This window comes from Trichosurus vulpecula, chromosome 4 (genome assembly GCF_011100635.1).
Source record: "Trichosurus vulpecula isolate mTriVul1 chromosome 4, mTriVul1.pri, whole genome shotgun sequence".
NCBI lineage: Eukaryota > Metazoa > Chordata > Mammalia > Diprotodontia > Phalangeridae > Trichosurus > Trichosurus vulpecula.
In genome coordinates this window covers 258,978,910-258,992,101 of record NC_050576.1, presented here as the reverse complement: position 1 = coordinate 258,992,101, position 13,192 = coordinate 258,978,910, and the positions used below count along the sequence as shown (strand labels likewise).

Below are 13,192 nucleotides of genomic sequence, written 5' to 3'. Positions count from 1 at the left end.
GGCTTGCCTAAAGTTCTCCCCCAGGACCCTCCAAACACCTATAAAAATGTCTCTGAACAAATTCTAGAGCTGCAGAACCCACAAAATAGCAGAGGGAAGCAGGGGTCCAGCCCAGAACAGCCTGGATGGTCCCTGGGTAAGGTTTATCACATGGAGCTGGGAGCAGAGCAGAGTCCAGCGTGGGCTGCGCTGAGACCAACCAGACTGGGAGCTGGGCAGAACAGGCCCTAGCCACCTGAATCACTGAGCTGTGGCAGTTACCAGACTTCTCAACCCACAAACACCAAAGACAACAGAGAAGGTTAGTGGGAAAAATTGCTGGGGACAGAGTGAAAGGAGTTTGTAGTTTGGCCAGTGCCCCAGAGGCAGTGGAGGTGGTGCAGCTACAGAACTATAGCTGCAGTTGCTTCTGGCTCCAGGCCCACCTGTTGGGAGGAGCTAAGTGGCAGAAGTGCAGAGCCTGCTTAGATCTGAGTCGTGGTATGGGTTGGCAGTTCTTGGGGGAGGAGGAGCACTGGTGTGGCAGAGCTTGCTGTGTAGAAATAGCTCTGAAAACAACAGCATAGCCCCTCAAGCTTGGGACAAAGTACTCTCTACTCTACAAGCAGTCATACCCCGATGAAAAACTCAAGGGTCAAGTAGTTGGCTGGGAACATGACCAGGCAGCAAAAACGGACTCAGATTCAGACCCAGACTTTGGAATCTTTCTTTGGTGACAAAGAAGGCCAAAACATACAGCCAGAAGAAGTCAACAAAGTCAAAGAGCCTACATCAAAAGCCTCCAAGAAAAACATGAACTGGTCTCAGGCCATGGAAGAGCTCAAAAAGGGGTTGGAAAAGCAAGTTAGAGAAGTAGAGGAAAAATTGGGAAGAGAAATGAGAAGGATGCAAGAAAACCATGAAAAACAAGTCAGTGACTTGCTAAAGGAGACCCCAAAAAATACTGAAGAAAATAACACCTTAAAAAATAGACTAACTCAAATGGCAAAAGAGCTCCAAAAAGCCAATGAGGAGAAGAATGCCTTGAAAGGCAGAATTAGCCAAATGTCAAAGAGGTCCAAAAGACCACTGAAGAAAATACTACCTTAAAAATTAGATTGGAGCAAGTGGAAGCTAGTGACCTTATGAGAAACCAAGATACTATAAAACAGAACCAAAGGAATGAAAAAATGGAAGACAATGTGAACTATCTCATTGGAAAAACCACTGACCTGGAAAATAGATCCAGGAGGGAGAATTTAAAAATTATTGGACTACCTGAAAGCCATGATCAAATAAAGAGCCTAGATATCACCTCTCAAGAAATTATCAATGAAAATTGCCCTGATATTCTAGAACCAGAGGGTAAAATAGAAATTGAAAGAATCCACTGATCGCCTCTTGGAAAAGATCCCAAAAAGAAAACTCCTAAGAATATTGTCACCAAATTCCAGAGTTCTCAGGTCAAGGAGAAAATACTGCAAGCAGCCAGAAAGAAACAATTTGAGTATTGTAGAAACACAATCAGGATAACACAAGATCTAGCAGCTTCTACATTAAGGGATTGAAGGGCTTGGAATATGATATTCTGGAGGTCAATAGAGCTAGGATTAAAACCAAGAATCACGTACCCAGCAAAACTGAGTATCATGCTCCAAGGCAAAATATGTATTTTCAATAAAATAGAGGACTTTCAAGCTTTCTCAATGAAAAGACCAGAGCTGAATAGAAAATTTGACTTTCAAACCCAAGAATCAGAGAAGTAAGAAAAGATAAACAAGAAAGAGAAATCATAAGGGACTTACTAAAGTTGAACTGTTTTGTTTACATTCCTACATGGAAAGATGATATGTATAGTTCATGAGACCTCAGTATTAGGGTAGCTGAAGGGAATATACATACATATATATACACATACATATACATAGAGGGCACAGGGTGAGTTGAATATGAAGGGATGATATCTAAAAAAACAAAATCAAATTAAGGGATGAGAGAGGAATATATTGAGAGGGAGAAAGGGAGAGGGCAAGTGAGGAGGAATGAGTGAATCTTGCTCTCCTTGGATTTGACCTGAGGTGTGAATACCATACACACTCAAATTGGGTATCTTACCCCACAGGAAAGAAGGAGGAAGGAGAGAGAAAAAGGGGGGATGATAGAAGGGAGGGCAGATAGGGGGAGGAGTTAATCAAAAGCAAATACTTTCAAAAAAGGACAGGGTCAAGGGAGAAAATTGAATAAAGGGAGATAGGATAGGAAGGAGCAAAATATAGTTGGTCTTTCATAACATGAGTATTGTGGAAGGGTTTTACATAATGATACACATGTGGCCTATGTTGAATTGCTTGCCTTCCTAGGGAGGATGGATGGGGAGGGAAGAGGGGAGAAAATTTGGAACTCAAAGTTTTAAAAGCAGATGTTCAAAAAAAAAGTTTTTGCATGCAACTAGGAAATAAGATATACAGGCAATGGGGCATAGAAATCTATCTTGCCCTACAAGAAAGTAAGGAAAAAGGGGTTGGGGGGAGTGGGATGACAGAAGGGAGGGCTGACTGGGGAACGGGGCAATCAAAATATATGTCATCTTGGAGTGGGGGGAGGGTAGAAATGGGGAGAAAATTTGGAATTCAAACTCTTGTGAAAATCACGCTGAAAACTAAAAATATTAAATAAATAAGAAATCTGGGGAAAAAAAATTAAAAAATAAGAATAACAAATGCTGCCAATGTGGAAAGCTAGGGGTGCCACTATACTGATTGGCGAGCCATACTTGATGTAATCTTTTTGGAAAGTAACAATGAGACCTACAACCAGGCAAAGGCTATAAATAAAAAATTGATCTACTGGTTTGCTCATTATCTTGACTTTAGAAAGTGATAGAGACAATGTTAACAATGAAGATTAAACTTAAAACATGTCATGGGTACTTTTTTTGGAGAGCTGGTTGGTCAACATTTCCCAGCACAGACCACCCAGCTCTTTTTAAGAGTGAGCAATCTCTTAGGTCAGACTTCTCCTTATACAAATCAGCATACTTTCCTCTTATGCCTGACTGCTTAGAAAATAACTAAATCTGGAAGGAGTTTCAGGACAACTCAAGGTTGAAGCTGAATAAATTATTTTTCCCAGAATGAAGAACTAGACATTATTCTTTTTCTGATAGTCTCAGTTCTTCCACTTGACCTTTGATGATTTTAGTTAAAATCCTTATAGTCTAGAACAGGGCTGTCCAACCTTAGGTTATCTTAGGGCCACATTAAAATAAAACAATTATTACCCAGAATAAAAAATACAGTACACTAATAGAAAGCATGGGAACGCATGTCATCAGTACGACAGGCAAAGGCACAAAATACAAAAGCAAACACAAAACAACAAAGTGACAACACAACAGTATAAAGGTAGGTGCATACTGACTGGTCTGCATCATACTGACAGAATGCATCCCACAGATTGACTGAAAATTCCATCCAATATGTACTGTCTGTAATACTGCTTAAAAACACCAAAGAAAATTAACATCAACAAGAGTATTTATTAGTGATGGAATTTAAAAATCTAATATGCATTCCATACAAGTTATCATTTTATTTTTTCGCCCGTGAAAATTAAAGCCCACAGGTTGGCCACATAAAATAGCACTGTGCGCTGCATGCGGCCCCCAGGCTGTATTTTGGACAGCCCTGGTCTAGAAACAACATAAGAGCCAAAAAGGGTTTTATGCATCAAGCATATAAGATCCACTTAATGTCTATTAAGTTTGGAGACATCATAGGCTCATATAGCATGACAGAGCTGGAGCTGGAATGCCCCCTCCCCAAAACTACCTTGTTCCATCACCATATTTTACAAACTGAGAAACTGAGGCCCAGGAAGGCTAAGTGCCTTATCCTTGGTCACATGGGCAATAAGTATCAAAGATGAGATTTGAACCCAGGTGCTTTGACTCCCAAATCATTGCCCTTTCCACTGTACTATAAGATCAGAAAGGACACTGATGTTTTATCTACTGGTATGAATGAATACTCTAAGAAATCCAGTCACTTACAGATTCTTTTCTCATATTGATCTTGAAGCCAACTCATTTCTGTCTGCAATGCCACGTGAATTCCACGCTCTGTTGAAATTGATCTGAAGTTCAGATAAAAGATTACAATTATGAATATAAGTTAAATGATCTACCCAAAATCATATAGGCTTTCAGAATAAGCATCAGAGATGAAATTTGAATTCAGATCTTCTGCATCATAGCATCAGAAAGGTTACTGGTATTCCTTCTACTGGTGTGAAAGTACAATCTGAGAGTCATTCTTTGAGAAACTCAGATTTACATAGGAATTATCTAAATTGGAAGATCGTTTAATATCAAAATAGTACTTGTATGTAGAAATGGTTGCATTGATTTTCTCTAAGAAAAAAGTGTCTTCCATCCTTACTTCCCTACCACAGTTGAAGCATTTACATATGGTGCTTGATTCTAAATCTAGATTGCTAACTTAAAATAAGGGTGATGGCCACCAAAAGAACTAACATAATGTTAGGCTGCCTTAAGACAGAGTGTGGGAATAAGGAGGTACTGTGGTGATCCCATTAGACTGCCTCTGGAGTACTGTCTTCTGTTTGTGGCACCATATTTGAGGAAAAACATTGCTAGGCCGGAACACAAGAAGGTGACCAGGATGGTAAGAGGTCTTAGTTCATGCCATCTGAGGATTAGTTGAAGGAGCTAGACATGTTTATTAATCAATAAGCAAATGTTAAGTACCTACTATGTTCCAGATTCTGTATTAGATGCTAGAGATACAAATGTCCAGAATGGAACATTCTCTACTCTCAGGTAAAGAAGAGAAGTCTTTGGGGGACATGATAGCTATCTTTAGGTGTTTGAAAAGCTAGCTGTAGAGAGAAAAGGCATGTTCTCCTTGGCCCTAGAGGGGTGAACTAGGAGCAATGGGTAGAAGCTACAAAGAAGAATATTTAGTCTTCAAATTCCAAGAATTAGAGCCACCCCAAAACTGAATGAGCTGGAATTAGTGGGTTCTTCCATTCATCAGATAGGTAGCAGAGAAACTTTTTTAGGTATAGCTTACACTATATGGTTACTGAGGTCCCTAATAACTATGAAATTCTGTGATTGTATGGCAGAAAATGTATCATACTAGATTTTCAATGTTAAGAAAACACATAGGGGCAGCTAGGTGGTGTAGTAAATAGAGCACCTGTCCTGGAGTCAGGAGGAACTGAGTTTAAATCTGGCTTCAGACACTTGACACTTACTAGCTGTGTGACCTTGGGCAAGTCACTTAACCCCAATTGCCTTGCCTCCCCCACTCCAAAAAAAAGAAAAAAAAAGAAAAAACATGTTTCATTCTGGGGCCCACATTTTAGGCTGGAAACATCCAGAGGAAGCAGGTGAAGTGTCTTGAGTTTGTGACATATGAAGGAAGAGAAGATGTTTGTGAACAACTGAAAAATACACAATATTAAGCATTAACTATGTGGCAGGTGTTACTTTAGGTGTTAGAGAGGATGAATGGAAGATTCTCTACTTTCCCGCAGAGAAGAGGTGGCTTGGGTGATACTTCTTTTCATCTAGAAAAATGAAGGTGTTGGATTAGATGAAGTCTAAGTTTTGTTCTGGCTCTAAATCCTAAGCTACTATTTCCATAAATTAAAAATAAAATAAATTTTTAAAAAAAGAAAATGTGAAGAAACAAACAAATAAATGGTTAAATGAAATACTAGAAATCTAGGCTTCAGTATAGAGGTCAATTAAAAAAATTAGCATCAAATCTGATTTTTCTGTTCAAATCAACAATTTTGTATCTTGTTGTTAACTAGCAAGTTATAAAAATTTAAAAAAAAATTTTCCCCCTGCATGGTTCTTAAATAATGTAGTAGGTCAAATTCACCAGAGACTGACAGCCTCTCTTGGAAATGAATATCCATTGTTCACAGACATTTGCTTCCCTCCTTCCAGCTCTCATAGTTTCCTCTTCATAAATGACCACATCCTCATAGTTAATGAATGACTAGCTTCACTTCTGCATTTGGATTTCAAATCAATGTTTTCCTTTTCAGGAACATCTCATGATCTTTACTTCTTCAACTACCTTTCTGGCTTCTCTGCCCTCTACCACTTTTTTTTGGCAAGGCAATCTGGGTCAAGTGATTTGCCCAGGGTCATAAAGCTAGTAAGTATCAAGTGTCTGAGGTCACAGTTGAACTCAGGTCCTCCTGTCTCCAGGGCTGGTGCTCTATCTACTGTGCCACCTAGCTGCCCCCTTCTACCACTTTCTATCTTTTCTCTATCATCTGTTGCAAAAGATTCCTCTCCCCATCCCCTGAAAGTACTTTGCCCAGAAGGGCATACACAAGTGGAGAATGCCTCTGGTGAGGTTCCTTGTCCAAAGTGACACAGATCACTTTTCTTCCAGCATCACAACTACAACTACACAAGGCAGGCAGGTGCTTACGATGCACAATGTCCTATACTTAGTAAGCACTTAATAAAAATTTGTTAAATTGAATTGAGTTGAACATGCAGGCAGATACAAGATAGACATTATTTTATGAACATGAATTTTAACATTCTTTTTATAAATATGAATTTTAATGCCAGAAAATTCTGTTTTCTGTGTCAAAAAGGTATTTACTTTGTAGTTTAAAAAGCATATGGGGGGGGGAGGGAACTATATCATGGTGAAGGTCAAAGTCTTCAAGGGATTGTAACTTGCCTAAGGCTCACAGATGCCTTATTCCAGGTATGCTTACTTCCCAGTTAGAACCAACTAGAATTGTTTGTGCTGGTGATAGTGGTGGTCTTTTATTCTCAAAGATGACCAGGGACATCGACTTGAAAGTGATTTGGATTTAAGTGAGGCAGAGCTGTGCAAAGTCATCAGCCATATTCTCTCCTCCAGAGTTACTAGAGTCCAGTGGCAAGCCATAGGTCAGGACAACTGTCTATGGCCCAGGATGTAGTGGGAAACCTTGGCGTTTTTAAGCTAAGTTCTTTCCTAGGCCTCAGTTTTTCTGAGGCAACTCCCATTCTGTAATTAAAGGATAGGTAAGAATTGAAGCAAAAGATGCCCTAGCTTGCCTTCTCAAAAGAATCAATCTGGGAGGGGGAAGACCCTCAGATATCAATAACATTGAAGAGAAAAATGAGACGCATACACCATGGAACAATGGTTTTGGCTAGCACATTAGAGGTTAAAGAGATGTTACGGGGAGACCATTGGTATACAGAACCACCAGGGGCCTTGAGGCCATCTACCTCATCTTTCATCACCTTGGGCTAAGGGGCTGGTGCCACATGTGAGTTCAGACTGGCCCTGGAGACCTGATGGCCAGGCACGTGCTGATGCAGAACCTATTTCCATCTTCTTTACTTTCTCCATCATGAGCTCCTTGGTGGGTGGACAGAGAAGCTGGGGGAAGCACTGGTCTGCCTTTCCCTCTCCCTCCCTTCAATATCCTACCCTTGGTTTGTGAGATTAATGGGGAATAAGACCTTCGCTGCCCATCAATAGATCTCATGTGGAGCCCACTAAGGGAAGCTTGCTTACTTGTAGGAAGGCTTACACACCTTTTGTTAATTTCTAATTAGGCACTGAGCCTATTAGCTGAAAGAGTATACCTCCTAAGAGGTGAACTTTTGCTTTGGGGCTCGCTTATGAGAAAGATGTTGTGATTGCCTGGTGGAGACTTTTGAGTGGCTGTATGTTCAGAGCTCCCCGACTGCTCAGAGGTAAAGGCTCTCTTGACCCAGTGGTGAATGTAAAGTGTATATGTATTATGTATTATGTATGTATATCTATCTATCATTTTTGCTTTGATTCAGGCAGTAGATCCCTGTGTGTTGGTCTTTATTTCTCTTCTCTGTATTTTTTTCTGTTTAATTAAAGAAGATTGTTGATCCCTGAAATAGCTGTCTTTCCTAGTAAAGTAGATGAAAGAACCTGCACTGGCAGCCATCCTGGATGTACCAGTGTGTTTGCCATTATATGGTTATAACAGGATCACAGATGATGAGCTTCTTCCAAGTTGACATCTACTAAATTGAAGATCTCTTTCTCCTGCTCCTTTTCTCCTCTTGCTCATCTTAGCCTGCCCTTCCCTTTCCCAATGCCCTCTGAAATCCCCACATTATTTATCCTGAATCTTTTCTTCTTCCATACTTTCCATTTTCTGGATCTCAAGAAATCCTTGTTCTCCCCAGAAGACATAGAATTTCTAGCCATCATCTTCACTGAAGATCATCCCTTCTTGCTATCCATACTGACATACCATGCTAGGAGGAGTAGACACAATTTGCTTCCCAATGCCACAATTATACCTTCCTTCTGCTGCTAGCACCCTGCACTTCTTCATCTTTGAGGTTCACAGCATCCCTTGATAGTAGCAGTTCTCAAAATGTGGTTCAGTGACCCTTGGGAGTATTTGGAGGGGGGATCCCAACAGGTCAAAACTATTTTCATAACAATACTTAAATATTCTAATTTCTAATGTGGTAAACATCAACAGAAATAACCCACATAAACAAAAGTTCTTTGTGGAGGTCTCTAACAATTTTTTAAAAGTGTAAATGGGTCCTGAGACTCCAAAGATTGAGAATAATTTGTTGCTGTAATGCACCTGTTTCTGGTCCCTTGTCCTCCTCATTCAAGACCTGACTCGGTCTTTCCCTTTTCCCCATCTCTAGGACTTCACTATACATGTGGATATCCCCTCAAACATCTTGGCATCTTGTTTCACAGGCCTCTTGACCTGTTATCTCTCAATTGTTATGACCCTTACTGCATAAACTGCATAGGTGACATTTACATGTGCTTCTGTGTATTATAATTACATACATATTTGTCTTCACTACCCCAGATAGACTATCAGCTACTGGAGGGCAAGAATATATCTTATTCTTTGGACTTCTTCCCCATATGTAGTGATTCCTACATTGTGTGTTCACTGTAAATAATTTGCCAAGTGAATTTTCAAAATGACAATTTGTCTTACTGTACTTACCCACACCCTGTATTTTACCATCTAGCTAAAAATGAAATTTAGACTTATGTTGTTTGTTTTCTTACCTAAACGAATCATGGTAGGAAGATGAAATTTCTGTCCTAAATGTAGAGAGTGCCCTGGGAATACCACCACCTGTGGGATGAAATGTATTTTAAATTCTTCAGGGCCTCCTCCCTCTCCCCTTCGAAGAAGCATCATCTGTCTTTGGAGGACAGGCACAAGAACGACCACCCATGACTAGGACTAGAGTTCAAGAATAAGAAAGCTGGGTCCTAGGCTAAGTACAAGCATAGTTTTGTTAAAAAAAAAAAAGTGTTTGGCTACAGCACTATTAGCCAGTAGAGCATCTTCATGAGGCCAGTCTTCTGAATCCAAGAAAATGCACTTTTGGGGGGTGGCGGGGGGGAATGTGTGCATGAGCCAAACCGAAAGCAAGGGTAATTAAAAATACTACCTTATATTTGTATAGTGAGTTACTGGAGAGAGGCAATGTGGCATATAGTGTAGAAAAAACCTACTAGAATTTGTTAGGAGAGATAGTGTTTGAATCCTGCTTCTTATCAACTTGTTACCATCAGAATGACATTAGGCAAATCACTTAATTTCTCTAAGCCTCAGTTTCCTCACCTCAAATGGGGATAGTACCTACCCTATAGGGTTGTTGTGAAGATCAAATGTGATTAATATATGTAAAGTGCTCAGTGAACCTTAAATCACCCTATCAGGGGTTCTTAACATGGGGTCTATTGTCAGTGGAAGTATCTCTGGGAGCATATGAACTTCTACGGAAAAAAAATATATCCTTATTTTCACTAACTTTTGGTTTCCTTTGTAATCCCTATATGTTTTATTTTATGCATTTAAAAAGATAATTTTGAGAACGGGCTTCACCAGACTGCCAAAGGGATCCATAAAACACAAGTTAAGGACCCCTGCTCTAGATGATGTAAATTATTGTTAGACAGACCCTTATGGTTTACAAAAGCTTTCACATACACTTCCTTTTCTGATCCTCCCAAAAATGATATTGGGGAGGTAGAGCAAGGATTACTGTCTCCATTTTACTGCTGAGGTAACTGAGACTCAGAGAGGTTAATGATTGGAGAAAAATTTGTATTGTAAAGCTAACCCCTCTATTGATTTTGGAAAGATTGTTGTTCACTCATTTCAGTTGTGTCTGACTCTTCTCGACACCATTTGGGGTTTTCTTGGCAAAGACACTGCAGTAGTTTGCCATTTCCCTTCTCCAGCTCATTTTATAGATGAGGAAACTGAGGCAAACAGGGCTGAGTGACTTGTTCAGGGTCACATAGCTAGTAAGTGTCTGAGATCAGATTGGAACTCAGGAAGATGAGTGTAACTTCTTTGGAAAGATGACAGATATTCAACAATAAGATATCCCCCCATGCCACCTGCACTCCCTCAAACCCTCCCCACCCTGAAATAGAGTGGAAGGCTTCTTTTGAACAGTTTCATAGGATGAGAGATTTGGAACTAGAATCTTAGAGATCATCTAGCTTGTTTCTCATCTCATACACAGTGAAAACGATTCCCAGATAAATGAAGTCATTTGCTCCCATTATATAGATAATCATTGGCCCAGCAAATTCAGGTCCAACTTCAGAACCAGAACCCTGCATCGTGGATCCTTCTCTGCTTCCCCCAGGTGGCAAGCACTTCCCCAGAAAAGCACGAGAGAATAGCAAAACGCAAAACCAAATAATAGGAAAAGGCAACAGGTTTGGAGTGGATAGAGTTGGGACGACTTGGGTTCACCTTCGACCCATGCTGGCTGTGTGACTTTGGGCAAGTTGCTTAACCTCTCAGTGCCCCAGGACAGCTCTAAGTCTCTATACGTTGTAGAACATTTACAGATCTGTATTGATGGAGGGAGTTCTCTCACTGGAATCAGGTGTACAAATAGGCGTAAAACCAAACAAAAACAGTAATAGCGTCCTGATCTGAGAGAGTGAACTTAGAGATTGACTAAATCCATTCCCTTATTTTAATGGGAGGAACCAGGAGCAGAGAGAGGTGGCGGTTTGCTCAGTCACACGGCCACTGGCAGAAGCACGATTAGAGCCCAGGTCACCAATAGAATGCTCTTTCCACACTAAGCGCCTCTGGACATAGTAAAAAGGGTGAAGGGGAGGGCGAAGGGGACTAGAAGGTGCATGGCTGGCGAGAGAGCCCCAGGGATGCAGGCGCGGGTACTTCTCTGTCTGGGGAATTCCTCGGACTTCTGACTGCTGCTATCAGCTGTTTGGCTGTCTCGGCTGCTGTCGCTGCTGCTGCTGCCCGCGAGGCTCACGTTGGTGTTAGAGGGCACCGACGAGTTCTTGTCAGAGCCACCGCAGGCCATAGTCCGAGCGGGGCTTCACTGGTCTCGCCGGATGGTGGGTGGGTGTGCGGGGGCTGGGCCTACGGGGGGAAGGGAGGAGGGGAGGGCGAGCTCGCGGGGCGAGAACACGCAGCGTCGGCTAGACCCGGGTTGCGAGGAGCGCAACGCGTCCACGAGTGTTGTGCGTTCCGTGTCCAAGGGCAACTGCCCGACTAAGGGCAGAGGGAGGGCCTTGTTTGGAACTCTCCCTGGCCTGAAAGGGCAGCCTCGCCTCCTCTGTCCTTGACCTTCTCCTGGCTCTTTGGTGCCTTCAAACTAGGGCCCGCGCACAACCTTCTCGCATCCTGTAGCAGCCGAAGATGAACAGACCGCTTGGTGCAGCCTTTGGTCCTGTGCCCTCCGAACACTCACGTTCGGTTTCCAGCCTCTAATCCTCCAGCCCGGCAGATCTAGGAGAAAGGAAGGCCAAGGGGCTACAGCCAGCTGTGCGAAATTGCTGAAGATCAAAGAACCAGGATAGAGCCCGAGGATTCTTAGATCCTCTAGTCTGGTCCAATGTCTACATTTCTACGAAACCCAGCAGAAATGATTTGTCCAAAGGCACACAGCTAGTAAGTGGCAGAGTCAAGTCACTTTAATTCAAAAACAATCCTTCAAAAATTTAGGGTTTTTAAGTTAACAAACACATGTTCTTTCCCTCCTGTCCCCCTTCTTTTCCTCCTCTAGGTCTTGCTACTGCATTTCTCTACCTTTCTTCCATCTCTTCCCCAAAAGATTTCAGAGATCTTCTTCCGTTTACAAGACCTATCAGTCCTTGGGCCAATTAATTAGCCAATAAATAAACATTTGGACATCAACATCTATAGAGGTAGATGTACAGCCCTGAAAGGGGCTTGGCAAACCCTCACACCAGATGTGCTAATCCTCCTTGAATATCCCATACACACCTTTGGGGTCCACCTTTGATCCAACTCTCACCTGTGGCTCCAAGAAGCTGTAGCATGCACAGTGGCCACGCCTTGGCAAAACCATCTCAGCAGATTGGCTAAACCAGGTTGAGGGTAACCCATGGACCCTAAAGCTGTTGATGACTTAGGGGGATGTGAAGACTTCTGGTAGAATGGGCGAATGAGAACAATTTGTTCCAAGGGCCGTGGAGGTGGCTGAAGTAGGCACTATGAAGCACTCAAAGCTTGGTCAGGCAGCCTAGAAATCCTGGGCTGTTGCCACTCTTCTTGACTTTTGTCTTGCCCCTAGACTTTGATGACTCTGGAAAAGAGAATGAGGCTAATGACTTTGTGCAACTCTGCCTCATTTTCAATTCAATCCATGAGTAAGTCAAGACGTCACCCTGTGATGTCATTGGCCCTCTTAGAAAATGAAAGGTGAACAATAACAAACATTTATTTTTTAAATTAATTTATTTATTTTTAGTTTGCGACTTTCACTTTAATAAGATTTTTGAGTTCTAATTTTTCCCTCTCCCTTACCTCCTCCCTCCCCAAGATCATATACAATCTGATAGAGGCTATACATGTACAATCATATTAAACATATTTTCACATTAGTCATGTTGTAATGAAGAGTCAGAACCAAAGGGAAAAACCACAAGAAAGAAAAAAAAGAGAGAAAAAATAGTATACTTTGATCGGCATTCAGACTCCATAATTCTTTCTCTGGATGTGGATAGCATTTTACATCTTTAGTCTTTTGGAATTGTCTTGAATCATTGTAGTGCTGAGAAAAGCTAAGTCTCTCAAAGTTGGTCATCACACAATGTGCTGTTACTATGTACAATGTTCTTCTGGTTCTGCTCACTTCACTCAACATCAGTTCGTATAC

General features: G+C 41.5%; 1 protein-coding gene across 1 annotated transcript in view; it reads right to left on the bottom strand.

Moving 5' to 3' along the window:
- Window positions 1–11,531, bottom strand: part of ERICH6 (glutamate rich 6) — a 65,069-nt gene extending 53,538 nt beyond the window's left edge. Inside the window, exons 1-3 of the mRNA XM_036753241.1 lie at window positions 11,224–11,531; window positions 9,072–9,141; window positions 4,031–4,113 (exon numbers count right to left, since the gene is read on the bottom strand). Coding sequence (XP_036609136.1) covers window positions 4,031–4,113; window positions 9,072–9,141; window positions 11,224–11,371 — 301 coding nt within the window. The 5' untranslated portion in view covers window positions 11,372–11,531. The remainder of the gene's footprint in view (window positions 1–4,030; window positions 4,114–9,071; window positions 9,142–11,223) is intronic.
- Between the last annotated feature and the right edge of the window lie 1,661 nt (window positions 11,532–13,192).